We start from the raw sequence: 25,055 nt of genomic DNA, 5'->3' as shown, positions 1-25,055 counted from the left end.
ATGGAAAAATGATCCTTGCCCGCTTCGAGTGGTACTGGAACACTACAACATGTTCCCAAATTTCATAAATTGCATGGCTGGTTTTAGTCGAGATCGCTCATCAATAGACAGTGTTGTTGATCTCGCTACGTATGTACAGGATCAAAAGTCATGTAAAAGATTATCTGCAGCTTTGTTCTTAGATGTCAAGGGGGCATACAATAATGTATCTCGATGTAATAGTTCAGCGGAAACCCGCTAGGTGGAGAAAAGCAATTAAATTGAACATGAGACATCCACCCAATCGTAGCGATTGCTACAAAGGAAACCCTTACGGGTTCCACGAAAGAAAAGCTTCGCAGTTGAAAAAAAAACTGTGAGGCTTTTCTTTCGTGTAACCCGTATGGGTTTCTTTTGTAGCAATTGCTACGAGTGGGTGGATGTCTTATCTTCAATTTAATTACTTTTCTCCACCTAGCGGGTTTCCGCTGAACTATTACATCGAACACTTGCCTTTGCTTCGAGTTGTAGACAAATACGACTTCGCCCTGCCATCTGCTAGCCGCCTAGTTAGCTCAGATAGTAGAGCGGCTGCCCTGGAAAGGCGCTGGTCCCGAGTTCGAGTCCCGGGTTCGAGTCCCAGACCTGGACGAATTTTTCTTCAACTGCGAGGCTTTTCTTTAGTGGAACCCGTATGGGTTTCCGTTGTATCGATTGCTATGATTGGGTGGATGTCTTATTTTCAATTTAACAACGCATCTTACGAGGCTATTCTCGACGATGCTCTTGAGATGGTTGGCCTTGGGGGTCGAGTTTTTCAATGGATAACTAATTAATTTATTTATGAGATCGTTCTTTGTTTGCACCGGAGATGGCCACGCCGTACGACACTGCACCTACTGCGGTGTTCTTCAAGGCGGAGTACTAAACCTCACCCTATTCAACCTCACACTCATTGGTCTCGTTAAACTTCTACCAGCAGCGCTCAAGATATGAATGTACGCAGACGACATATGTATATGGACTTCAGGTGTGACACGTCCTCAGATACGCGCAAGACCACAAAAAGTTGCTACTCTGATAGCTGTGTGCCTTCGCAACCAAGGTCTGGAAATCTCGTCAGACAAATGCGCACTGGTGGCATTCACTCGCAAACCAATGACAGCATATGCCATCTTTAAAAATGGTCAGGTCATTTCTTATGAGAAGACACACAAATTTCTGAGCATAATCATTGACAGAGATATCTTAAGGAGCCCGCACGTCACCTACTAGGAACAGCGCCATACAGCAATCTCCCAGCTTTTCAAGTTTCTGGACGAAAAGACTTGGAGAATGCCAGTGAATGCAATGTTGGAATTGTACAGGGCTCTTTTTCTGGGCTTTCTGAGATACAGTTTGCCTGTGTTGACCACCACTTGCAGAACACATCTTCCTGCTCTACAGGCTGTCCAAGCTCAGGCTCTTAGAGTTTGCCTTGGTTTGCCTAAATGCGCATCAACACTGGCGACTATAGCAATTGCTCGAGACCTACCCATATAAACACACATTGCGGTGGAAGTGTTGAGTCCACATTAGGCACTTTGCCCGTGCCCGTTCCCATCATTTTGCAAAGCTACCGTCAGAAAGGCCGCCGGCATCATATTGTACTACGATTTCAGAATATTACACCCGCCTTCCATCAGGCTTCACTCCCGCAACTAAGCCATCGATTCCTCCATGGTGTTTGGCTCGACCTGCAGTGCACCTCGCCGTACCATGAATGAGAAAAAAGTGTGAGCTGACATCACCTGCTCTTATATAAACAGCTAACGCTGCTCCTTTTGCACGAGAGGTACGCCGACCACATACATATTTATACAGATGGATCAGCAACTCTCCAGTGTTCCTGTGGAGCCGTGGTTTTCCCAGCGACAGCCACCACCATCAGTTTCAAGACCTGTCACCAAACGACATCGACGGCTGCGGAACTTGCGGCTCTTCGCGCTGCACTTCGTCACGCCAGCCAATAACCTCGAAGATGGTCCATATTCAGTGACTCGAAGACAGCACTGCAGTCTTTACTATCAGCCCTGCGGCGCGGACCGTACGAACAACTCGTATTAGAGATTAGAGAGCTAATCCATACCTTGGCTAAGCAAGGACACCGCGTGACATTTCAGTGGCTTCCAAGTCACTCCGGAGTCATAGGCAACGAGCATGCCGATAAAGTTGCTCGGTCGGCTCTTCAAGGCGACAAAGAAGAGTAGATGCCGTTATGAAAGACAGAGGCCGCTAGAAAACTTCGAATGCTCACCGCGATATAACGTTCTCCGTGTGAAACACACGAACTTTTCAATTCAACCGACTGCACCAAATAGACTCGTGTCTTCGCCTTCGCATCCCAGCTGGTCTCCGCCGACGCGAAGCTATCCTGCTTCATCGAATATGGCTAGGAGTACCTTTTACGAAGTCTTTTTCATTCTGAATCGGATTTGCTGACGACGCCTCGTGTGATGACTGTGGTAGCCAGGAGACTCCAACACCTTCTCTGTGACTGTCCTCGCTACAATTTACAGAGACGATCGCTCGCAATCGCAATATCGCGCTTGCACTAAAGACCTTTAACAGAAGAAACCATTTTATAATGCCGACGTACACCACAAGACATCGCAGCGGAGGGCGACGAGAGCTATGTTTCAGTTAGTAAGGACCACAGAAATGGACAAGCGACTGTAGCTTGAACTGATGTTTACAGTGCTACAAGTGCTACTGGGCTGTGCAGTGATTGTATGCGGTGACAGTGGCCGACTGTGATTGTGTATCTGTGCTCCCTTTCTTTCTCTATCTCTACTTTCCTGTCACTTTACCTCCCTCTTCCCTCTCTCCCCAGCGTAGGATAGCAAATCGCACCTTTCCCCTCTGGTTGACCTCCCTGCCTTGCCCCTTTCTTTTGTCTCTCTCTTCTCCCGCGTTCGTCAGCACGATTCTCTTAATTGTTGGGATGAGTCGTTTAGTCTCGACTGCTCGCCGCATATTCGCTTGCAGCCACTTTTACAGGGTGTGGGATTCGCATGTTTTTAAAAGCGAAAGGTCGGACGAGAATCTGGCATCTGCGGGACAAGTGAGCGGAGAAGAAAGCGCAGGTGTAAAGCCGTTGTTCATGCCATCTTGGTCGCGCTGTCATCATTCTGTTGTCACCATGCTATCTCGGTCATGCTGCCGTCGTCGGAGCTCCATCATCGTCTCTGTCATCGTTGCCACGCCGTCATCCCTGTACCGCCGTCGTCAAGACGCTGTTAGGCCTTAAAACCCACATCTGCGATAAATAACGATAATTATAACAATAATTTGTGCTGTCTTCATCAAACATTGTTACCTACGTCAGAAGTATACTTCAGAAGTATTGCTGGTGTGTCCGATTTCCGCAATCTGCGTAAGCTTTACGCTCACTTTGGAAATTATCCTCGACGTTGTCGACGAGAATTTTTTTTTTCGCTGTTCCAACACAGATACTGTCCGCCTGTCTGCTGCCCTGGTGTTGCCTCAGTGTACACGGCTCTCGCACCGAGCGAGTGTTCGCCCAGCTGAAGGCATTGCGCGAGTGTGAGCAGCGGGCGTTCTTCGACGCTGGAGACAACGATACCGGTGAGCGAGGCTTTGCTATACTAGGTGTCTTGTCAGCTGAACGGCCGCACTGATGAGGCTCTATTGATGAGGCTGCACAGATGAAGTCCTGATGAGGTCATACGTGAGCGTTAAATGCAAGCGCAGTCTTTGATAGCAGTTTCGGAGCCACTGTGCAAGTTGCTGCCCTTGTCGGCGGACCTTGTTGCATAACTCTTAAAATGTGGCGCGCTTGGCGTTCCAGAGTACAATATAGTGGAGAGCATTGTGCCTTCCAATAGGGCTCTGAAGCAAGCGATGCGCGATAAGTACGCCTGTACATAGCTCAACCGAGAAGTAAGGTCTCACACGCGTCAGCTTCAAAACTTTTGACAAGGAGCGGGCAAATGTCCAGAGCCAAGTTTCCCGGCAGATTCCCTCTCGTCAACATTTCAAAGTTCTCGCGATGTAACTGGGTAACTAATTTTAATATTTCTGACAATACACATCTCGCTTTGCTTTTTTATTCAATTGATTAGTACTTGGCTAAATTACTTGGAGAGCGAGCAGCTTCCACAGTAACAGGATTTAATTGAGGATCTAATAACTTATTTAGACTATATCAGACGTCACAGGCAGCCATAAATTGCTAAGGCAACAATGTAAAGAAGAGAAGCGTGACAAGTAGCAGACAGGATTCGTATCAGAAGAACGAAACAAGACGTAGTGTAGACATAAAGAGATATATTAAGAAGTAAAATTTAAAGCAGTAATAACAGTATGAGTTAGAATCGAACACAAAGTATGGATCACTGGCATTTCCTTGCGCCGTTTAACGTGATGAAACTATTGAAACGTTACACATGAACATGAACCTCTATATTACTAAAGGTCTGAAACGAACTGCCATCTTACAAATATCGGTAATATAAGCTAAGAAAAGTGCATACACTAAATGAACTCATGCCACACTTGTCTAAGTTGTAACGTTTGCACTACTGAAACGTGCACACGACGCACATGGCCAGTGGTGAGAAAAGAAAAATGCGGGGCTAAAAAGTACGCATGCGATCTGTGCTTTTGAAATCTTCAATGAAAACATGAAAGGCGGTAGACCCCAAAGGATGTACTTTGCAAAACGTTGCAAATTTTAAATTGCTGTGTGTTGTTGGTTTCACAGAAGAGTGAATGTTACGATCTGAAATGATTTCAAGTGCTGAATCGATAGCTTGTAGAGTTTACTGTTCACTGTAATTTCATTGCAACAACGCAGCTTCGCTTGAAATTCCGGGTACGAAATTACGACGGCAAACCTAATGTTTTTTTTTACTTTGCCCTGTATACAGCTGGATGTGATTGGAGGTTCGACGGCTGGCAGTGCTGGCCACCGACACCTCGTGGAGTAACGGCTAGGGCGCCATGTCCTACTCTCCTGCCTGGCAACGTGAATACCTCGGGTAAGCGCAGTTCCTTATTATCTGCGATTTCACTTAAACGTAGCTGGTTGTACGAGCGACATAAAGCGGCCCACTTCACCTGCTAAATGGTTGTACCGGCATTCTAATGCACTTCTTTGTCTGCTACCACACTGAAGTTTCGATGTGAATCAATGCCAACTTGCTCAGTTCACTCTTGTTCGTTCTGTATGTCAGGTTGCTATGGTATGTGTATTACAAGAAGAAAAACAGGGAAAACAAAACAAACCTTGTACCGGATACGTCTTGCCAGGTTGTGAATATATAACCATAAAGGCATGCCACGCTAGAGTAAAAACGCGTGCGGCATGCCGTAGATGATAGAAATAGGCGTGCGGGAAACATTTCCCCGCCGGAGAGTGAATGGGTCTCGGAAAAAGTTGTTCGGCATGCCGCTCACTGCCGATTGGCGAGACCAATGAGGAGCGGCCGATTTGTTCACATCGGCACTACCGTAGGAACTACCATCCTCTCTCCACATCAACTGATCCCAGCTGCAGTGTTTCCAGCTGAGCGTGAATATATCAGATGCTTGCTGCGACGGCAAATACGCCCGCGAGCGTTGATACATGCCAATGCTGGCCCATTTTGCCACGAGGGCCGCTAGTGTGGCAATGCCTTAAGAAGCCCATTCGGTGCTGTATACCAAAACTTCTTGATATAGGCACTAGTCCTTGTTCTTACGCCTGCTTTTGTAAAGATATTGGCTAATTGAAGCTCATTCTAATAATACAAATTTAATGAAGTCATGAAGTGGGTTTTTTATACCATAGCGTCTATTTTGCTTTCGAACAGCTGACGAACGCACGCAATAGCGGTTGTGGGTGCGACTGCATAATATAAAGTATTCGCGCGCCAAGCCAAGTTATCACATTCATATGCTGATAACTAGTTCGTAAGTTAAATCAACGTAATTACTGACATGATGGCAGAACACATCAAGGGCGCATTCAATACTTTCTTTTAACTGCAATACGTGCTTCTTTTTATTTTCTTTCTTGTTTGTTGCATTGTCAACGCAGCTACGGCATCGTACCATTGCCTCATGAGGGGCTCCTGGCAAGATGAGATGGGCAACTACGACGCCTGCACAACATCGCCATACTTTGTAAGTTTTCTTTCTGATGTCCTTGCTTCGGCGCCTGTAGTGTTATTCGCTGCATTTTACGAGTAGCGTAAAGGCTTGAAAACTACTTGCGCGATGCTAAAACCCAAATTCACAAAGCTTTTGTGTTCGTACTAGTAGTTCTCACTTATCGTCTGTTTTCGCAAATGGCGACATACCAGAGAACTTTCTTGGAATCACTGTGGCGCACGAGCAGCCTGGTGATTTTGACACCTCGGTCCATGTTAGCAAACATATTCCTACCCTAAAACTGTTTGTAAGAGCAGGCGCAAACCGAGTCGGGAACTTGCACATACTACTACAGCGAAGCCAATGGGCCGATAGCAAACAGGAGGTACGAATGAAAAGCTTCGTGAATTCCTGTGGTGTCTGATCCTCAAACTCAAAGTTTGCATCTTGATACTGACGCAATACACTCAGACGCGAAGGTTAGAGTGATGTATCAGAAATATTTAGCCGCATATTTCAAATTGTAAATTGCTGTGTGTTGTTGGTTTCACAGAAGAGTAGATTGTTACGATCTGAAATGATTTTAAGTGCTGAATCGATAGCGTGTAGAGTTCGAGATGTACAGATAGATAGATAGATAGATAGATAGATAGATAGATAGATAGATAGATAGATAGATAGATAGATAGATAGATAGATAGATAGATAGATAGATAGATAGATACTGAAACTATGCAGCCTCGAGGAATGCGCTGAAATCTTTAAGTTTACGTCAAGGTTGCTTAGAAATGCACCATGTACTTGGACATTGGAGCACTTTTTGTAGTGCTCTGCGCACAATGAAGGTGCTGTTATCGCTTCCTCAGAGACACTAGCCTGATCCAGATATACTAGTTACTCGTTACCGCATGCTTCTGTACCTTAATACATTGTACACATGCTTATATATACTATATGTATGTGTTTCTGCATATGTCAGTCTTATCATCTGTAGTAGTACGCTAGGCGTATGGTCAGAAAAGTTTTTATTTTAATGACAATTATATAGAAACTCTAGGCGAATTTCCGCCGTCGTCATCGCCATCGTTGTCACCTTTGTCGTCGGCGTCGCCGTGATGTTCTGTATAAAGTCCAAGGGCAATAACGTCGTCTCCCCGCGTCGTGGGCTGTATGTGCAAGTGAAAGCGTGCGACGGTGAGCCGACCATGATGACTCAATCTGGCGCGCGCAAGGGAAGAAAGCGGGAAGGAAGCGCGCCGTCTCCACTCGCGCGCAAGGCACGGGGGGTTCAACTCCGGCTGTGACTGCGTCTGTCGCAGCTACCCGTGCCCTATTTCGAAAGCGATTTGCGATGGGGACAGAGGGCTGATAGTTTCGTGCGTGCTGTGTTCTCGCCGCCTAGTTCACGTTGACGCTAGAGGCAGCACGAAGGTCAATTCGTTCGCTGCTGCTGCCGCGATTCCTCACTCCAGCATTTTGACAGCGAGTGTGCCCGGTCATTGCGTGAGATGTGTTCATGTTTGCTAGTGCGCCCTAGACACCACGCTCGTCAATTTAGTTAGTAAGCGAATGTTTAGAAGTTTATACGCCCGATAAAACTACTCGCCTTACATCGCATGGTTTTCTACTAATTTGCTATCGCACTCGATGCTTCGCCTCGCGAGCGAAACTGTGACTTCTTTATCTCTCTTTTAAGCCAATCAAAATTCTCTAATAACTTTAATCCTATATTAAATATGAGATTCGTTGGCTATGTATGTTTTGCTTGCGTTGTGTTCGTCTCAATCTAGTTATGATCTGTGTCGCTTTCAGTAACACACTTACGTTTTCAAGGGGTGGGCTGTACTGGTTGCCAACCTTGCCGCATTGTGCTTATAATCTCTTACCAGGACCCCGAATTGAAGCTTTTGATTGACATTGCCGAGGAGATAGGGGAGTACGTTCCTTGGGAGCAGAGCTCTCCGAGAGGGGAGAACTGGATGTGGCAGGAGAAGATCGACCACTTCAAGCACTGCCTTGAGCACGTACTCCTGAAGCCGTTTCCTGAGCTCGGTATGTACTCAAGACCGCTTCTCACGTTTACCGTTCAATAGCAGTGCAGCAAGATAAAAAGTGTTCAGCTTTTATTATTATACCATTTATTGTTAAAAAACAAACGTGTGGTTATAGCACGATTCTCACCCTCGAGCTAAATAACAAGAATAGGTGAATGTTATTTTCAAGTGAAAGCGAAGCGCATAATTTTCTGGTTAGCGAAAATACAGCAGGCCTAAATACACTTTTAACTAATCACTCTATAGCGCACATTTGAATTCGCGAATTGAGGCCCATTAGTTCTCAACGCAAGTTCACCTGGAATAAGTTTTGAGAGTAGAACTATTCATAAGTTTGCCGTGATTTACCAACTCAATAAAATCTGTAACTAATTGAACTAGTTTATCAACCAGCTCAGGCGCCCGATTTAAGCTACCAACCAAACGAATTGATCAGACAATGAAGTCAAGGAAAGCATAAGGTAAAACTGCTATTTAATAAAATGTTAAAGTAATATGAAGGAGGGCTAAAATAGCGAAAAGGGTTACCACTCCCAGGGCTAAGTTCCTTTCACCCAAACAAATACTCAAGAAAATGGGCTGCAGGACAGCCATTGCCACAGCTGAATTGGTGAAGAAACGCAGGTGCGATGCGTAGTTTGTGGGACGAAATCCCACCGGAAGGAAGTGATATGTTCTTGATTCTATAATTCCCATAAAAATTATATTTCCTGGGCTTTCTGGTTTCATATCTGTTGGAATCGTATGGTTAAAACTGTAATGTTGCCCCTAGTTTCAGCGACAAAGAGAGCTCGACATTCTAGATTATTTGCGTAATATATTTCAAGATTTAACTACTTTATTCGCGCTGCGCCGCCTGTCCTTTCTTCGAACACGAATAAGCATGCACGCGTGCAAGCTGAAACCATGTGTGTGTAATTTCAATGAGTGACGGCATTATGAGGAAAACTGCATGACTTTAAGCACTTCTTTCTTTCTGGCTAGGGGCGAACGAGTCCCTGTGTCCACGAACTTGGGATGGCTGGAACTGCTGGGACGACACACCACCTGGACAGACGGTGTTCGCGCCATGCCCACAATTTGTGGCCGGCTTTCTGTCGTCTAGTGAGTGGATGTTATTAGAACAGCTTTCGACACGGAGTTGCTACGGGGTAGTGTGTTCGTACTTTCACAAAATTAAAGAGAAGAAAAGAAACAAAGGAAGAACATGGGGAGGCAAGATCGAGTGTATGTAGTTTGACATGCATAGCACCCAGGGCCCACATTCACAAAAGGCCTTACGCTAGAATTGTTCTTAAGAACAAATTCCAGCTAATTCTGAAGCTGCACGTATTGTTAACGAAGGCGGCTAGCCAATGGCAAACACACTTTAAGTGATGTCAAAGTCTTAGTGCAAAGCGAAACAGTGAGATTTACAAAGCGAAACTATGAGAAATTCGCTTGTCAATGTGAGGTATAGCGCTGCTTTTGGGAAATGTTGGTGTGCCCTTCGATAGAGTAAATAATCGTAAAGCAACTGACATGGGCCCGTATACACAAACAGCTTTTATGCTAGTTCGTGACAGAACGTTCAAACTAATCCTGATTCCGGGCACATGATTAGCGAATACAGCTGTCCAATGGAAAAGAGTACTTATGCACGAAAAGCTATGTGAATACGGTGACTGCTCTTTTCGTGTACTAAATAACTCATATGTCTAAGTGATTTTGTAGCTTTTGTGTAGTTTAATTGAGCATAATCGGCAGCTTACAGAAAGCAGGTTAAGTTGGTTTGAGCTAAAACCTTGAAGCTGCTGCTCCTGTTCCTTTTCCTTTTTTGGCTCGCGCAGGACAAGCACACAAATTATGCACGTCAAACGGCACGTGGTTCCGACACCCCGTAACTGGCCATATCTGGTCCAACTACACCGCCTGCGTCGACACTCACGACCTTCAGGTTAGTGTTTGAAAACTTTTCTCTAAAGCGTGAAACGTTTCCTAACGACTCTTGGTGCATTGTTTATCAATCCGCCTATTTATCTCGGTGTCCCTTGTATATATGCAGTTCGTATCAAATAGAAATATTCATAATATTCTTAAAACTAATACAAATTCCTCTAAGTTTTTACCTGTGAGTGATTTATTCATTTCTAATTATGTCCCATTTGAGTCGTGGTGGCTTCAAATGCTCACCTAGCCATTGCTTATCTGGATCGCTGACCAGTTAACGCTCCCATCAGCTTTGAACTCCACCGCGTCAGAAAGCTGGACGTTAGGTAAACGCATTTTGGTTGAGTGAATTTCTTGACATGCCATAAAGATGTGCTGACTCGTCTCTATGTTTCTGCAGCAGCAAATGATAGATGGCGCTACTCACGCTCAGTCAAATCGCACGGGTAAATCAATACGTAAATTTACTATGTGCTTTGCCCTATCGAAGAGCTCAGTGGCGGATATTAGTGAGCATCCCCTTCATTGGCCGTGGAGTACTCTCTGCGAAAATAACAGATAAAGAAGTAGCTATACGCGAAATATGGAGGAACGTCAGTACCACGTACCATATAGTTATATAGAAAATAACTAAGCATTTAGACCTTACTAGCCATTATTGTACCTGTCCCGGTGCCACAATAAGAGGAGAAATAAAACTGGTTCATACAGGAGCGAGGAATACACAAAACAAGAAGGCGAAGTGTTGGAAAGACCTATACAGGTCTTGAATGCAACTTCTGGCCGTTCAATATCACGGGCCTGACACCGGGCGGTGTGCTGGACGAAACAAAAAAAAATGTGAAAGTGGACACGACCTTGTACGCGATGGTGCAAGTCACTATGATCGCGACAGGCCGCATCTTCTGTAATAATATATCTCGGAATTGACCCTTTGTGCATGGCAATACTTTAAACGTTAAGCTGTAGTGCCGGTAGAATTTTATGATTGCATGCATGGGCTTGGCATGGTGCAGTCTGAGTTATCAACATCGTTTAAAGAAAAAAACACGCAGCAAAAGCATATATTTTTTTTCTTTTTATCAACGCAATGTGTGCCGTTTTTTGATAGAAGCAGCGCTAGTTGTAGGGTCGACTCCATAACGGGCTACTCTGTTGGCCCCCCCCCCTTTTCCTTTTTGCAGTTCCGAAACTTGGTGAACTCCCTGTACGTCACAGGATACTCCATTTCTCTGGTCGCTCTACTCTTGTCACTCTTCATTTTTTGTTACTTTAGGTGAGTTTTGACTATATCATTTTAATATTCAAGCCAGCACGTCCAGTATGCATTCTTAACTTCGGAATAGCTAACCTGATTTTCTGTAAGAGGGCTCTTGCTGCTTCAAATAACTTATGCGTATTCAGTAGGCACTGCATGAAAATACATAATTCGACGCTTGTGTCGCTACAATTATAAGACTAGTGAACAACATAACGTTACATCTTCCCAAAAATGCTAAATAATTAGGATATTAACCATAAACAGAAACGCTGGAAACTACTCCCGAGGTGATAGAGGTAGTTTCTAGATAGCTAGTTTGAGACAGAATCTGCATTTTCGCCATGATGGGCTTGCATATAAGGGCGAACCGGTTTTGAGTGCACTTATTGCATTCGTAACTGCACGTGCAAGCTGAATAACATTTAGTTATGCTTCATTCCGTGAAAATATTGCTTTTCTGTAAATATACGGAAATATAAAGAAATCGCGTCGGGTCGGAAAGTAGCATGACGAAAGATGAAGAAAAACACTGATCGTACAACGTTTATGTACGTTTGTAATAAATATGCTCTGGTCTGTGTTCTTTATCCTTCATCAAGCACTTCTATAAATAATGCCGCCAGTTTTCGATATTCAAACGTCATCTCCAACTTGCAGGTCACTTCGCTGTAGGAGGATCACTATCCACAAGAATTTGTTCACTTCGTTCATCATCAATAATCTATGTTGGATACTATGGTACATCCACGTCATCGCGCAGCCACATGTAATAGAAGAGAGTCCGGTGAGCTAAGACTAATGCAACATGCATCTATAGCAAAACCAAGTGGAGAAAATTGCGAGGAAGAGCATCAGGTTGAAGTTTTTTGTCTCTTTCTTTTATATCAGAGCTGGTGCCAGGCTCTGCACGTGGTGACGCAGTACTTCCTCTTGTGCAATTACCTCTGGATGTTCTGCGAGGGTCTTTATTTGCATACGCTACTTGTGATGGCGTTCATCGCCGAGGACAAGATTCTCAAGTGGTTCCTGCTCATCGGATGGGGTTAGTATTACGCCAAGCATGCGTTTCATTTAAATGTTTCGTGCGCAAACCTGCAGCCCTAACCACCTAGATATGAACAATTTTCTTTGAGCTGTACTGGGAAGTGATTGACAAAATTTACTTCATAATAAGATATATGCCTCAGAAAACAATCTGTCCCAATATAGAAGCTTGCCCCATGTTGCACACTGTCCCTGCGGAAAGAACACGTATTTTATGTTTCTGCAAAAACTAAGACCTCTGTTAACCACAGGACTGAAATTTTACTCTTCGGTATACCTTGAGCAGTCTGCGGTACTATCTTCCGACATTAGTCGGTGTTACCACACTAATACCTTTTAATTCCTGTTCTTGTGTTTGGAAAAGTTATTTCAGTGTCGCAGAAGCTACTGGTAATTCATGTAATGAGATACGGCTTGCCTACACTTTCCAGGTTTTCCCTTGCTTCCAACAATAGGTTACGCTGTAATGCGTGGCTTAGATCCTGAGGCATCAAGAATGTGAGTGCTAACCTTCCCCTTCCCTTGTCGGTTTGTCTCATATACTTATCGTGACCGTATATTATAGATTTGGGAGCTAGTTATCTCTTGATCGATTGTTTCTCGATGCACAATTATTAGGAATTGCTGTACAACAGAAACATAGAGCTCGCTCCTGAACGGTAACCGCGTGACTAAGATTACGGAAATTAAATGGATCTATCTATTGTTGAATGCTCGTCGATGCCAGGATTGGGCATGCATTTCAGGCTTAAAAGTGAAGCCACGTAGATATATTTTATTCTGGAACTGCCAGTGTGACGTAACCTTTTGTTAACGGACACTATTTTCGTGCTAGCCTAAAAGTACAGCAGCTCGTACTAAAATATATTATTGTGGGCACAAGCTTACCACTGAAAGACTAAATTTAAATCTGTTTCAATATGCCTATCATAAATCGCGCACACTGTATTAGATGCCATGATCTGTGGAGAGAACTTACGATGTATATCAAGTACATTAATCAAATGATCGCCATTTTTCTGAATACTTGTAAGCTACGTTTTATAAATGCGGACTTGTTGCCTTTCCAAAAGGCTGCAAGAGCAGTGATTTAGACGACACCTTTCTATTATTCATGGAAATGCTGCCTTTACGATTCTAAGCTTTAAACAATTTGTTCGTGTATTTGATCTTCGTAGGTGCTGGGTCGAACATGATGTCTGGTACACTTATATCCTGAGCGTTCCTGTGTGCTTCTCGATACTGGTAAATATTCTTCTTCTCAACATCAGTGCTTAGTTAATTTTTTTAATTACTTGTGAAATTCAGAGTAAGAAACAAAAGACGTTCCGTAAACCATATTGCTCTAGTTGTTCGTATCATATTACTGCTGTCTAGGACCAGAATAAAATTTAGCTTCGAAAAGAAAAGACTAGTGATCGATTCAATGTCACGTAATAAAGTCGATTTACTGAGAAGTGTTAAGCGACGAGCTTTGGATCTCTGTTGGAACACTTGTTTTATTTGTACGTCTATGCGTATGTTGTTCAGAATTAGATATGTTGTTTCCTATGGTTGAAACGCCGTTTCTGTCACGCGTTAATTCAATCGCATCCTAGTTACAGCCTACTCATATGTGAGACTTCAAGTAAATGAAATCTGTATCAACTGATTTGTCTACAAAAACAAGCAGTTTGCTGCATAGAAATCCTCGGACGCCGCGAACAGACTTCACTGAATTTCTTTAACACGGCCTTTCGAAACCTGTAGCTCGCTAAGTACATGCCAGGTGACACTAAGAAATATTTTTTTTAATTTTTCATCGCAAGTACTTTCAGTTTCAGGCATAATCATTCTAAAGATCTTTTTTGCAGGACGAGCTATGGTACAAAGCAACCAACATGCCTAATTCCAACCTTCGTAAACGCACATACAAACACGATTAACAATGCGCACAAATTCAGATCATTGAATGGGTTTAAACAAGTATAAACACGTAACTTATTGCATTTTTTGTTGAGATTATTATGCCGAGAAATTCTGTTATTTCACATATGTATAGTAGGTATGACCGAATATGTTTATTTATAGTTAAATCATATTCATTTATTGCTTTTTTTACGGCGCCCATATTTCCTGCATAAGTTTTTATGTTAGAATTACACTGTCTTGTTATCGCTCCGAAAATGTATAGTGATGTACATATTTAACGCATATTATGCTTCTAATGTATGCTATTAACTGATGAGCAATGCACGGGTGACAGGGCCTAAATCAGGTAAATTACTCTCGGCATTTAGACTTGCCATCCAAGACTTTCATTGTCTAAGATGACACTAAATAAATATTTTTTTAAATTAGATAGAACGCAGCATATTTCATCTCAAGTATGCTGCGTTCAAAATTAAGCTTTACGAAATTTAAAAAAATCGCCTGTGGCAGGTAGCAGAATTCTTACCTGTTGAGTTGGGTTATTCAAAGAGGCGGATACTCACGAGAAATCGAAGCACACATTCAACTAATTAACACAAGTTCACTATCAACTTATTAGCTAATTACTTAACGACACATATTGCACTTTACGAATTGTAGCCGGTGAGCTTGTCAGGCGTATCCTATTGGAATGAATTTCCAGAATGGCACCAGTTAGAAGATATGAGCCATCAAACTCGCCGTAAAACTGCACTGTTGTTCCACTTACATTTTACCAAAATGCTATTTTATACATTGAAGCACAAAAGTAACTGGAACGTCCATGTATTTCGTCCCACACTTTAGGAAATAGTATCTCGAAGCTGGTGTCATCCTGGAAATTCATTTAAAGTGGATGTGGCTTGCAAGCTCACCGGCTACAATTCGTAAATTGCAATATGTGTCATGAAGTAATTAACTAAGAAGTTAATTAGTAAATTTCTAACTAGTTTATTATGTGCTTCGATTTCTCGTGGTACAATGTCCGCCTCTTCGAATAACCGAGCTCAATGATAAGAATTATGCCGCCTGCCACAGGCGATTTTTAAAAATTCCGTAAGGCTTAATTTTGAACACCCGGTATAAAAATTTAAACTAAAGAAACAAAGAAATCAACAATGTACACTTCATTTTTCAACAATTGCTCTGTTGGCCGGCATGCTCACACTCGGTTTTTATGCCCTTGTTTATTTCTGCAGCTCAGCTTCGCATTTCTTGTCAACATCGTAAGGGTTCTTGTCACAAAGCTTCGGGCTGTCAATTCCCCTGACAACGAGAGCACAAGGTAAGCTTGAACTCTTCCTCGCCATATACTGGTTACATAGGCTTCAAGCATGGCCCATGCTGCCTTAATGGGCGTGTCGATTACGATGAAAATACAGTTTCACGATATCGAATTCAGAGAAGAGCGTATAACGTATATATAGTCATCTAATATGTCGGTGAGGCGAGATCGATTAAGTGTAATTGAATCTATGTAAAAAATTAATGTTCCTTCACTCACCACAAAAGAACCAGGCAGACATGTTAAAACATTAGCGCATGCTACCACAATAATAGAACTATAAAGTATTCTTGCTTGGCTATATATTTATTTATTTACTTATTTCATTTCTCGCCAGAAATAACCTATACACCTCCCAAACATTGGTGTATCCTGTAGCTGTGGCAAACAGAGACAAGCTCATTTCGATAATACAGTTGCCGTTTCATTTGACACGAGCCCATAAATGGAAGCATTGCCCTGAAGACAGGCATTGCATTCAACATAACGCTAGGGAACATAATCGACAGCAGCCATTCAGAGCGCAGTGGATTTGGTTGACAGAATAGCTACGCTGCGAACTACTTTCACCTAGTCGAAAGACAATAGCCGGTTATTTGATACCAGACCCACTAAAAATACGCCGGACTCAAATCTTATCGATTTGATAATAAAGCTTACGTTCTCCTTCTTGATAACATGCGTACTTAATTCGAACTTCGTGTTACATTTCAGGAAAGCCGTGCGGGCCACCGTGATATTGCTTCCCCTCCTGGGCTTGCACTACGTGGTGACTCCGTTCAGGCCCGACAAGGGATCCATCTTCCTTGCATATGAGATAATATCAGCACTGGTCACTTCGTTACAGGTGAGTAATCCAGTGCATTGCTTTGGAGCGCAACAAATTTTGCACGCGTAAGGCGCGTCAAAACAGTGCAGTATTGGGTGTTTTATCAGGTCTGTAGGGTTGGTTTACGTTTGATATTTTACCTAATTATGCGTTGGTATTTACATAAATTGTGTGGCTGTGGTGGTTGCATAAGTTGACAGGGCAGTGTAAATGTTTTGTGATGTAACGACCGAGCATTTATACAGCTTTACGTTACAGGGATTATAGAACGAACGCTTTTCTAACGCTTGAAATGCACATCACAGGACGTAATTAGTCTGTGCAAATTGCACTGCTTCCAGCACCAAATTTATGTTGGGGTATGAACACGTGATTTCTTCCTTATTTTTTTGCAGGGTCTTTGTGTTGCTCTCCTGTTTTGCTTCTTCAATGGAGAGGTGAGCACAGAAATCATGTTTGGCAAATGATTCGAGTAGCTTTTGTTCAACTAACCATGCACAATAATACGGCACAGGGGTGATAATTCGATCGAACTTTTATGGAACGCCGCGTTTTGCCGCGAATAGTCTAAATAAATATCTGTGCCACGCAAGGGTAGTTGGCCTTCTTGGCTTGTTCCATTCCTGTATTAGGTGGTCATTACAATAGAGTGCTGCGCAACTTGCAACTGAGCTGGGTCGATGCAAATGCTGAAGTTTCGCATACTGCTGTAGTCTTTCATTAAAATTAAAAGAAAAAAGAACATCATTCACATGCGCAAGCACACAAGCACGTAAATGTAGGCAACATTAAAATGAAACAAGCTATATAGCAATGGCAATAAACAAAGTGTTGTACATCTCCTGCACGTCTGGCACCAGCAATGCACATCCATTTGGCAGTGCCGAAAACAAAAACAGAGCTACTGATCAACTGAAACATAGGCGCTTTCTTCACAGAATAATGCACACACACACACACACACACACACACACACACACACACACACACACATATATATATATATATATATATATATATATATATATATATATGCATCCGAGTACCAAGAATTTATACCATAGCCAACTGCGCCGCAAAGCTCACTGATACATGAATGCATCCCATAATCATTATTCCCATAATGCGTAAGCATTTCTTTGAAATTTCGGATATCAAGTTCTATAACTTTGTCTGAAGAATATTCTGTCTAATAATATAAGTATGATTACCTCTTTGTGCGGAACAGAGTCCACGTATACATGTGCCGCCACATAGTGCTTGAAGGTGGTCAGACAGATCTAGCTCAATAGACCACAACGTAAATGAATGAGTATAGGATGCATGACATATTTAAGAATTCGGCTGAAATTTAACCTCATATTGAGGTTATATTGCGCAGTTGGAGCCTCTGCCGTAACCTCCTTTGTTGCCTCTTGGGGCTCAGAGACCCAGTTTGAATGGTCTTCCCTCAAGAGGCGAATGGCATATTTTATTCAGTTTCTTCATATTTCGCGCATGCTTTTTTTGTTTGTTTTTTTGTAAATCAGCTGACGTTCTCTTTTTCCTCTGACAGGTTCTAGGTGTCCTTCGGAAAACGCTTTCGCAAACACCATGTTTCAGAAACGACGGCCGACGGATGTCTTACGCAAATACCAGCATCAGCGTAAGTCGCTTTAGGAAGCCCCCGCAAAAGTATAAATGTGTGACCGTAATTTAAGCAACCCTGCTGCGTGTTCTGCGTGCTAGCGTTGATACTCTTGCGTCTCACATGCTTCCCCATAGCGACTATCTTTGTAGTGAGACAGTGAGCATGGCAATTTTGAAACGCGGTCGCGTCCCCTGCATGCATACTTACACGCACATTGTACGCTGTACCATGACACGTGGCTTCCCAGCTAGAATAGCAGAATCCCCGTGTTTGTATTTTGTTGCCCCGCCTCGCTTAGAACTGTGTGTAATAAGCGTCTTGAGCTCTGTACATATACTGAATTAAGCTATTGCAATCGATGGTTTCTTGTTGCCCTGTCTTAGCGTTGAGCCCAGTGATACGCAGGAGATTCGGCACACAGGGTATATTGTTGCGCGCAATATTTTTCTCTCTCCAGCGCCAGCAATAGTTTGTAAGTCCGCGAATAATCTTAATTTCACCTTGTATGTTTTCATCCTGTATGAATGCAAGCTGCTGCGTTCATTCTATGAGATCATGTGCACTAGATGTGTCTAGAATTCCACTTAGACCCATTGATCCTCTTCCCACTCATTAAGTGCTTATAAAATACTCCTTATCGCACTAACTAGATTTCTTTCGTTATGTTCGTGTACTCCTGGGTTTTTTACACTCTGGTTGAGTTTTTGAGCACCAATGTTGTGGCCAAAAGCTAGATTGGCACCATATTTCATCGACGACTCGCACCTTAAGAGCGCACTCAAGTTTTATGTTGCTGTCCCGGAAAGTGCTCGTCTTTTGCTGTGTTTGGTATTTATTCTGACACCGCCATTGCCAGCTCTAACGCCAGCTCTTATGCCTGCTCTGGCGCCAGCTCGTCATCGAGACATCCAGGTTTGGTAGCGGAGCTGCTCGCGATATACACAGATGTGATGTTTGCATACATAAAAGCAGGCCAGAGCTGTCTGCTTTTCCTGGGCATGCTTTGCGTCATGTTCAAGCATGTCGCACTGGACAACGGCAGCACCTGCATGCTAATTCAGAACACGATGTTGATAAGCACCTTTCCTTTTGCAGCGCCGTTATCACTGTTTTCCTCCCACATTTCCCTATCCCAAGCTCAAGCCCCTCCCTACTCAAGTGAGGTGTACTTCTTGAAGCGTATGTGCCTTGCTATGTGTTTCAGTTGTTCAAAGCATACGTCATATTCAGAGCTACGTCATGTGTTCTCAGCACTTGGTTGTTGGTAGAGAATATGTGACGATATTTGCTAGTTACTGGTGTTGCTTTTATCACTCGCAGTGTATTTTCGTAACTGCTTGAGCATGTGTTTGTCGTAAATTGTTTACGGAAGAAGCGTTAACGCTTAGGCTACGTAAATGAGGTCGGCTAAATTCTCCATTTGTACAATATCTTTTTTTTTTCGTACTGAACACGTACGATTCATGTGATGGCAGAATCTCGTGTCATTACGCGTGCCAAACGTATACACAACGTTGATTGATGTTCACTGGTATTTTTGTGTACATTGTGTAAATGATGCTACTTTTGTTGTTTTGCGCAAATCGATTCCTCGAGAAATGCCATGTGTGTATTTAGCAGTTGATATGCCTGTATAACTTCTCTATGAACGAAGTGTTGCTGTTCATAGCTGTAGAAATACGAATTTTGTGCGCCACCGCCAGAGACTTTTATTGCTTCACTGTTGTCTGTTTCCCGTAGCATCTCTGTAATATTTGTTCTTTTAAAAGAGCACAATAAAGCATGAAATTTCACAGTGATATTTATTTCGCATCGTGCAAAACACTCACTTCGGTTTTGATGCACATAGTCATAGTTACACGGCCTGCATGCTGCTTAACTGCTTGAGATGGCACGATATGAAAATTGTCCTCTTGTCCTGCATGTGTTCCCAATCTGCGACATTTAGCACGCTATTTAAAAACGCTTTTCTACAGTTAAACGAACGATTGAAGTTGCTAAAGTGTTGTACATATTTATACTATACACAGTGTTGATGGCTCTACCATATTATGCCCTCTGCTGAGCGCACTGTTATACAAACTGGTCGTAACCATATCGTGACAGCCTTAAAGTTTCTTCATGCACACTTCCGTTATATTAATCACCATGTGATCCACGTCGTATGCCCGAAAAAAAAAACAATACATCCAGATCACCGCGAACGGGCAAACATATTTTGCTCTCTCAAATATTCGCTGTTGAAACCTGATACAGTATAAGAAATAGCAGAATTTATCACCTAATTACAATCTTTGTACGGTGCGCTAAACTTTTCCGGAGAGCCTTAACTCCCGTATAGTACCTGCACACACTTCAACAAATAGGTTCGGTTAAAATTTTAAATATGTTGTCACAAAACGTCACGAAAGGCGCACTTACAGCTTAGTCATTTCCTTTACAGTTTCTTCCAAGACGTTCATCTGACGGCAGAAGTCCGTCTGTGTCGCCCAACCATCAGCAGACCATGCTGTGAAAGGAGGCAAGCGGGAGTTTGTGTGTAAAAAGACTGGATGATTAATTTCTTCGCCATTTGAACGTCAAATATCTTTGAGGACTATTGCGCCGAGCAAACACGCATGCGCACGGACGATGTCAAGTTATCCGTTACGCGGCCAGACACTCATCCCCAAGTGTGCTTTCAAGAAATTCCACTCTTCGCATGAATGTTCCGATGTGCATATCAACGGACCGACCGTCACTGTCCACCGTAGAATGGTGGCAACGCATCGGACATCAGATCACAAATATTTCATCTTTTTGTTTTGTCAATGTTGTCGATTGCTTACACCTATCGTCATTTTTGTTGTTATCTTGAGAGGAATGTGTCCACCAAACGATTCTGCCGTTAACACGAGAAAAAACGCTTGTGAGTGCCAACTGTGACTGAAATATACGAAGGAATCCTTGTCAAGTGAACTTTTGAGAGACGAAAAGCACTGGTCAAGTTGCTTTTTTATTTTGATGTGAAAATACGGAAATCACCTGGAGAAGGGAGTGACCTCGTTTACGAGCTTCAAAATAAATTCGCAAAGGTGAGTAAGTACTTGATAGACTTACGGGATTATTTATTATGCAGTTATTAACTTCGTCAAACAAGCTTATTCACACAATTTCTTTCGATTGGTAGAATTTCATGGCTCCCGACGCACACACACAGAGAGAGGGAGAGAGAGGTAAGCGAAGACGGAAAGGCAGGATTGTTAGTCAAGGCGTTGACCGATTTGCTGCTCTACAACTATATGAGGGGAAAGGGGTGCAATTGATCAACAAAGGTGTAAGGTGTAAAATAACAAGAAAGAAAGTGACCGTCATTATTAACCACTAATCTTCATACATAGTAAAGATCAGTTGTATGAACACACTCGCGATCGAATATTCACTGACAGCTTGGAGTAGACCAGATAAGAACATTGGAGGGAGCAACACGTTGGCGTCATTAAAAATGAAGCGGTCAAATGTTGACGAAAAAGCATGCTAGCACGTGACGTCAAGCAGTCATTTCTGTCATAGTATTTCCTACAATAATTACTAGATAGAATTCTCGCACTACGACCGTTCAGTCACGATGGGAATGATGGTTAGTACGTTGATTTGTTTGACCTTTGTGCATGTGGCTTTCTTATTACGTTTATCGATCTTGATCTGTCTAACTTTCAAGGCAATCTTATTTATCTAAATGCGGAAGCCGATAAGACTGTGCGAACACGCATAATCGCTATTGTATTTGCAATGGTTCCACCTGTCGAGGTGGCCAAATCCAAACGCGCCGAGCGTTTCATCGCTCCGGATTGCCCGCAAGAAATTTCTAAAAGTGTTCATGCTGCTTGTCGATGCATGCATCCGTGGCGTGATGGTTTCATTATAAGGCTCCTGTGCTAGAGGCCCTGTGTTCCAATGCTGTGGTCGGACAATTGTATTAGTGTGTGTTTAATTATTTATAACGCAGTAATTTGTTGAAAATGACGAGTTTTCAAAGACGCGAAGCAGTTTAAAGTCGAAAGATAGAAGTATGTACTAACCATCATTCCCGCGCCAACTGAACCACTCTGATTGCAGCTCGCGTAGACACTGGGGCCCATAGTTTCCTCTAATAATTATTGCATGAAACTCTATGCTTTATGTAAACACCTCGTTCGATCACGCTGCGTTCGTCTTAGGTGTGACTAGCAAGTTTCAGCGCGCAGCTAATCGTATGGATATCGCAGAGTTACAGGGGAATGTACAACCGCAACGATACCTCCAGGTATGGATGACGATATCTAAAGGAAATAAATGCGGTTAGCAGAACATGCGTAGCATGGGCTGGGGAAAGCGGCGGCAACTTCGGCGGACATCGGCACTCAACCCTATACCCCGAAACGGGACACGCACGGCCGTGCCATTCCCAGAATCCAACGCGCACTGTATGGCGAACAGCGTCAAAGGAGTTGTTCGTATGGCGAACAGCGTCAAAGCGGGTTGCCGTGCGAACGCTGACTGCCTGTCGTCAATATGGTGGCCGTCTGACCAAGCATATGAGCAAATCCCGAAGATGGTGCGGTCTATAAAACGTAGGCCGATCCCGAAGGCAGTGGAGTCGTAACACCGCGTCTGAAAGCGCTAGCTGTCACGAGGGAAGAATTCGAGACACTAGCACGGGGCGCCTTCCGTGAGACGTTTGACAGAGGGACTTTGGCCAATGCCTCCTATATAGCAGGCCACAGCACTCTGCTTCGTGACGTCAGGCTACTTGGACCGGCATTTCCATTGCCAAGACGGGCGTGACGAAAGCGACGACGTCAAAATGACCCCGACTTAACCAGGAGCATCCCATTAGACTCTATGGCAGTCAGTCACGGTATCATGACGTCATGAATCGAAGTGCACCGGCCTTGTGCTATCAGGGGTTGCTATGGCACGAGAGAAGCCTGCGTACGATCGCGGCCTAATGGTTAGAACATTGGTTTGCGGTGCTGGAAGAAGCTGTTTCAATCCCACCATTGTTGACGAATTTTTTTATAGCGCTGTTGATTACCTTCACCCTCTTTGTAGGTACCTGGGAGAAAGCTCGAAGAGCGCTGAGCGTATACAAACGCGTCAAGAGTGTGCCCGAAACCGAATGTCTGTGCGAGGTAGAGAAACGCTACTTTGGCAAAAGAGAGTGTACAACGCGCGCGCAGCTATCGAACCGTCACAATCACCGCACGCTAAATATGCTATCGCACACTTGGGGAGCTAGCGGTGCTAAGTTTCGGCCTAACTTCCTTTCTTTCCTTCATGAGCGACTGTCACAGGCTGTCGCTCAGTGTAGAACATGCCTTGTGTGGGAAAGTGTGGTTTGGCCAAGGTCCCGGGGTCTCTCCAGAACTGCTGGTCCCCTAAGTGTCTGTGACTACCTGACCGAGTACGCTGTTGAACGTCGAAGGATCGGCAGTGGCACAGAATGTGCCCGATTGTTTGACCACACCCGCAAGCATTGCGAGTGGCGCGGTTGGCCGTTCTGATGAGGAATGAAAGGGCACTTGTAAATGGCGGCGCGCAACCACTTGCGACGCAATGAAGATGTTTTTTTCGCGGGAGAGCCCGGGTGGCACGTGAAGTCGCAGGTAAGAGTAGAGTGAATACAAGCAGGGGAGTTCACGAAACACGGACAATTCTGTTGTAGAAATCTGATGCTGCCAGAAAATGAGTGGAGCTGCCGCGGAGCATATTATAAAAAGATAACATACTGTGCCTCCATGACCATTAAGGAAATTCCACTCTGGCAGTTATGGTTAATAAACACTCCAACAAAGTCAATCAAGAAAGAGCGTTTTCCACATCAGCTTATTATTTTCATGCGTTTGAAAAATGTATATCACTGCATTTATGGCTAACGCTATTCAAGAAATTGTACACTATTTTGTGTATCATGCTCACATTGACTTCACTGCCTGCGACGAAGTAAAGCTCGTCTTATCGCGGAGACAGGCGCATAGCAGGCATCACTTAGAGTATACTCATTGCTCTGTGATCATCTGTTGCGTTAGGAATCGGCGCCTCGCCTCACCGAAACCGGTGCAGTGTCAATGTCTCTTGACGAATATTTTGTTTGTCATGCATAAAATTCGTGCATGAAAGGCAAACAATACATTGTGCATTGGAGCATACACTGCAATGCAATATTGGCAGAGACTTCTTGTTTGATATGTCTGTCATTTTCCGGACTGCTGAACGAAAGCGTTTATTAACCCTTGACTTGATATATATCGCGTCATTACATTAGTAACAGTAAGGATTGTTGTGCCACCTCTTGTCGTGCGCAATAAAATCAAGTCTAATATAATAATTCTCACTGTTGTCAGTGACGCGAACAATGTTGTACTAACCGTCGGAACCAAGTTGACGGAAGTAATTCGAAACACTCATTCCGACAATATCATTCAAAATTCATGAGTGAAATGACAGGATACCTTTTCAACATATTTTGAAAATGAAAAGAAAAAAACGCAGTTTGAAATGCGATCGGTTTTCAGTGCAAACTTTTCTATCTCATGATAATTCGGCGAGTTTTACCTCTCTAAGCCCGAGATTTGTGGCGTGAAGTGACGAAACAGCGGTAACCACAATAACTTCGCAGCGTGAAGAGTACCACTTCGTCAGTGAACGGCTGAAAGATCAATTAACCTGGGTTCGAGTCCTTGGCATTGTACTACAACTGTAGCCGTTGAACGGCCATCGCTGGTTTTAATGTTGCGCGCGATATAAAGTGTAGGCCATTGCGGACATAATAATGTTACACTCTCTGCCTGCAGCAAATCCGGTGATTTTGTTGAAATGGCTTACTTCGCAACCATTATTTTTTGATACTGGGTTTCCCCTCTTATACATAATTTACACTGTCATCCACTGGTAAGACCATCAGCCGACGTTTCTTTCATTCTGTTTTTTTTTCTTTT

The 25,055-nt window shown here is 43.4% G+C and overlaps 1 protein-coding gene across 2 annotated transcripts in view; it reads left to right on the top strand.

Moving 5' to 3' along the window:
* Positions 1 to 21,174, top strand: part of LOC119441784 (calcitonin gene-related peptide type 1 receptor-like) — a 183,431-nt gene extending 162,257 nt beyond the window's left edge. Inside the window, exons 4-19 of one of the 2 annotated variants that reach the window (XM_037706399.2) lie at positions 3,471 to 3,606; positions 4,911 to 5,021; positions 6,062 to 6,147; positions 8,004 to 8,166; positions 9,153 to 9,272; positions 9,998 to 10,104; positions 11,282 to 11,373; positions 12,016 to 12,142; positions 12,247 to 12,400; positions 12,834 to 12,900; positions 13,581 to 13,647; positions 15,552 to 15,637; positions 16,352 to 16,484; positions 16,862 to 16,903; positions 18,022 to 18,111; positions 20,540 to 21,174. In XM_037706399.2, the coding sequence (XP_037562327.1) occupies positions 3,471 to 3,606; positions 4,911 to 5,021; positions 6,062 to 6,147; positions 8,004 to 8,166; positions 9,153 to 9,272; positions 9,998 to 10,104; positions 11,282 to 11,373; positions 12,016 to 12,142; positions 12,247 to 12,400; positions 12,834 to 12,900; positions 13,581 to 13,647; positions 15,552 to 15,637; positions 16,352 to 16,484; positions 16,862 to 16,903; positions 18,022 to 18,111; positions 20,540 to 20,611 (1,653 nt within the window). In that variant the 3' untranslated portion in view covers positions 20,612 to 21,174. Of the gene's footprint in view, positions 1 to 3,470; positions 3,607 to 4,910; positions 5,022 to 6,061; positions 6,148 to 8,003; positions 8,167 to 9,152; positions 9,273 to 9,997; positions 10,105 to 11,281; positions 11,374 to 12,015; positions 12,143 to 12,246; positions 12,401 to 12,833; positions 12,901 to 13,580; positions 13,648 to 15,551; positions 15,638 to 16,351; positions 16,485 to 16,861; positions 16,904 to 18,021; positions 18,112 to 19,191; positions 19,888 to 20,539 lie in introns of those variants that run through there. The other variant, XM_049661612.1, reaches the window with a different exon arrangement.
* Positions 21,175 to 25,055: the final 3,881 nt, after the last annotated feature.

Source organism: Dermacentor silvarum, chromosome 2 (genome assembly GCF_013339745.2).
Source record: "Dermacentor silvarum isolate Dsil-2018 chromosome 2, BIME_Dsil_1.4, whole genome shotgun sequence".
Classification (NCBI taxonomy): Eukaryota; Metazoa; Arthropoda; class Arachnida; order Ixodida; family Ixodidae; genus Dermacentor; species Dermacentor silvarum.
Note: the sequence above shows the minus strand (reverse complement) of the source record. Positions and strands in the feature narration are given on the sequence as shown.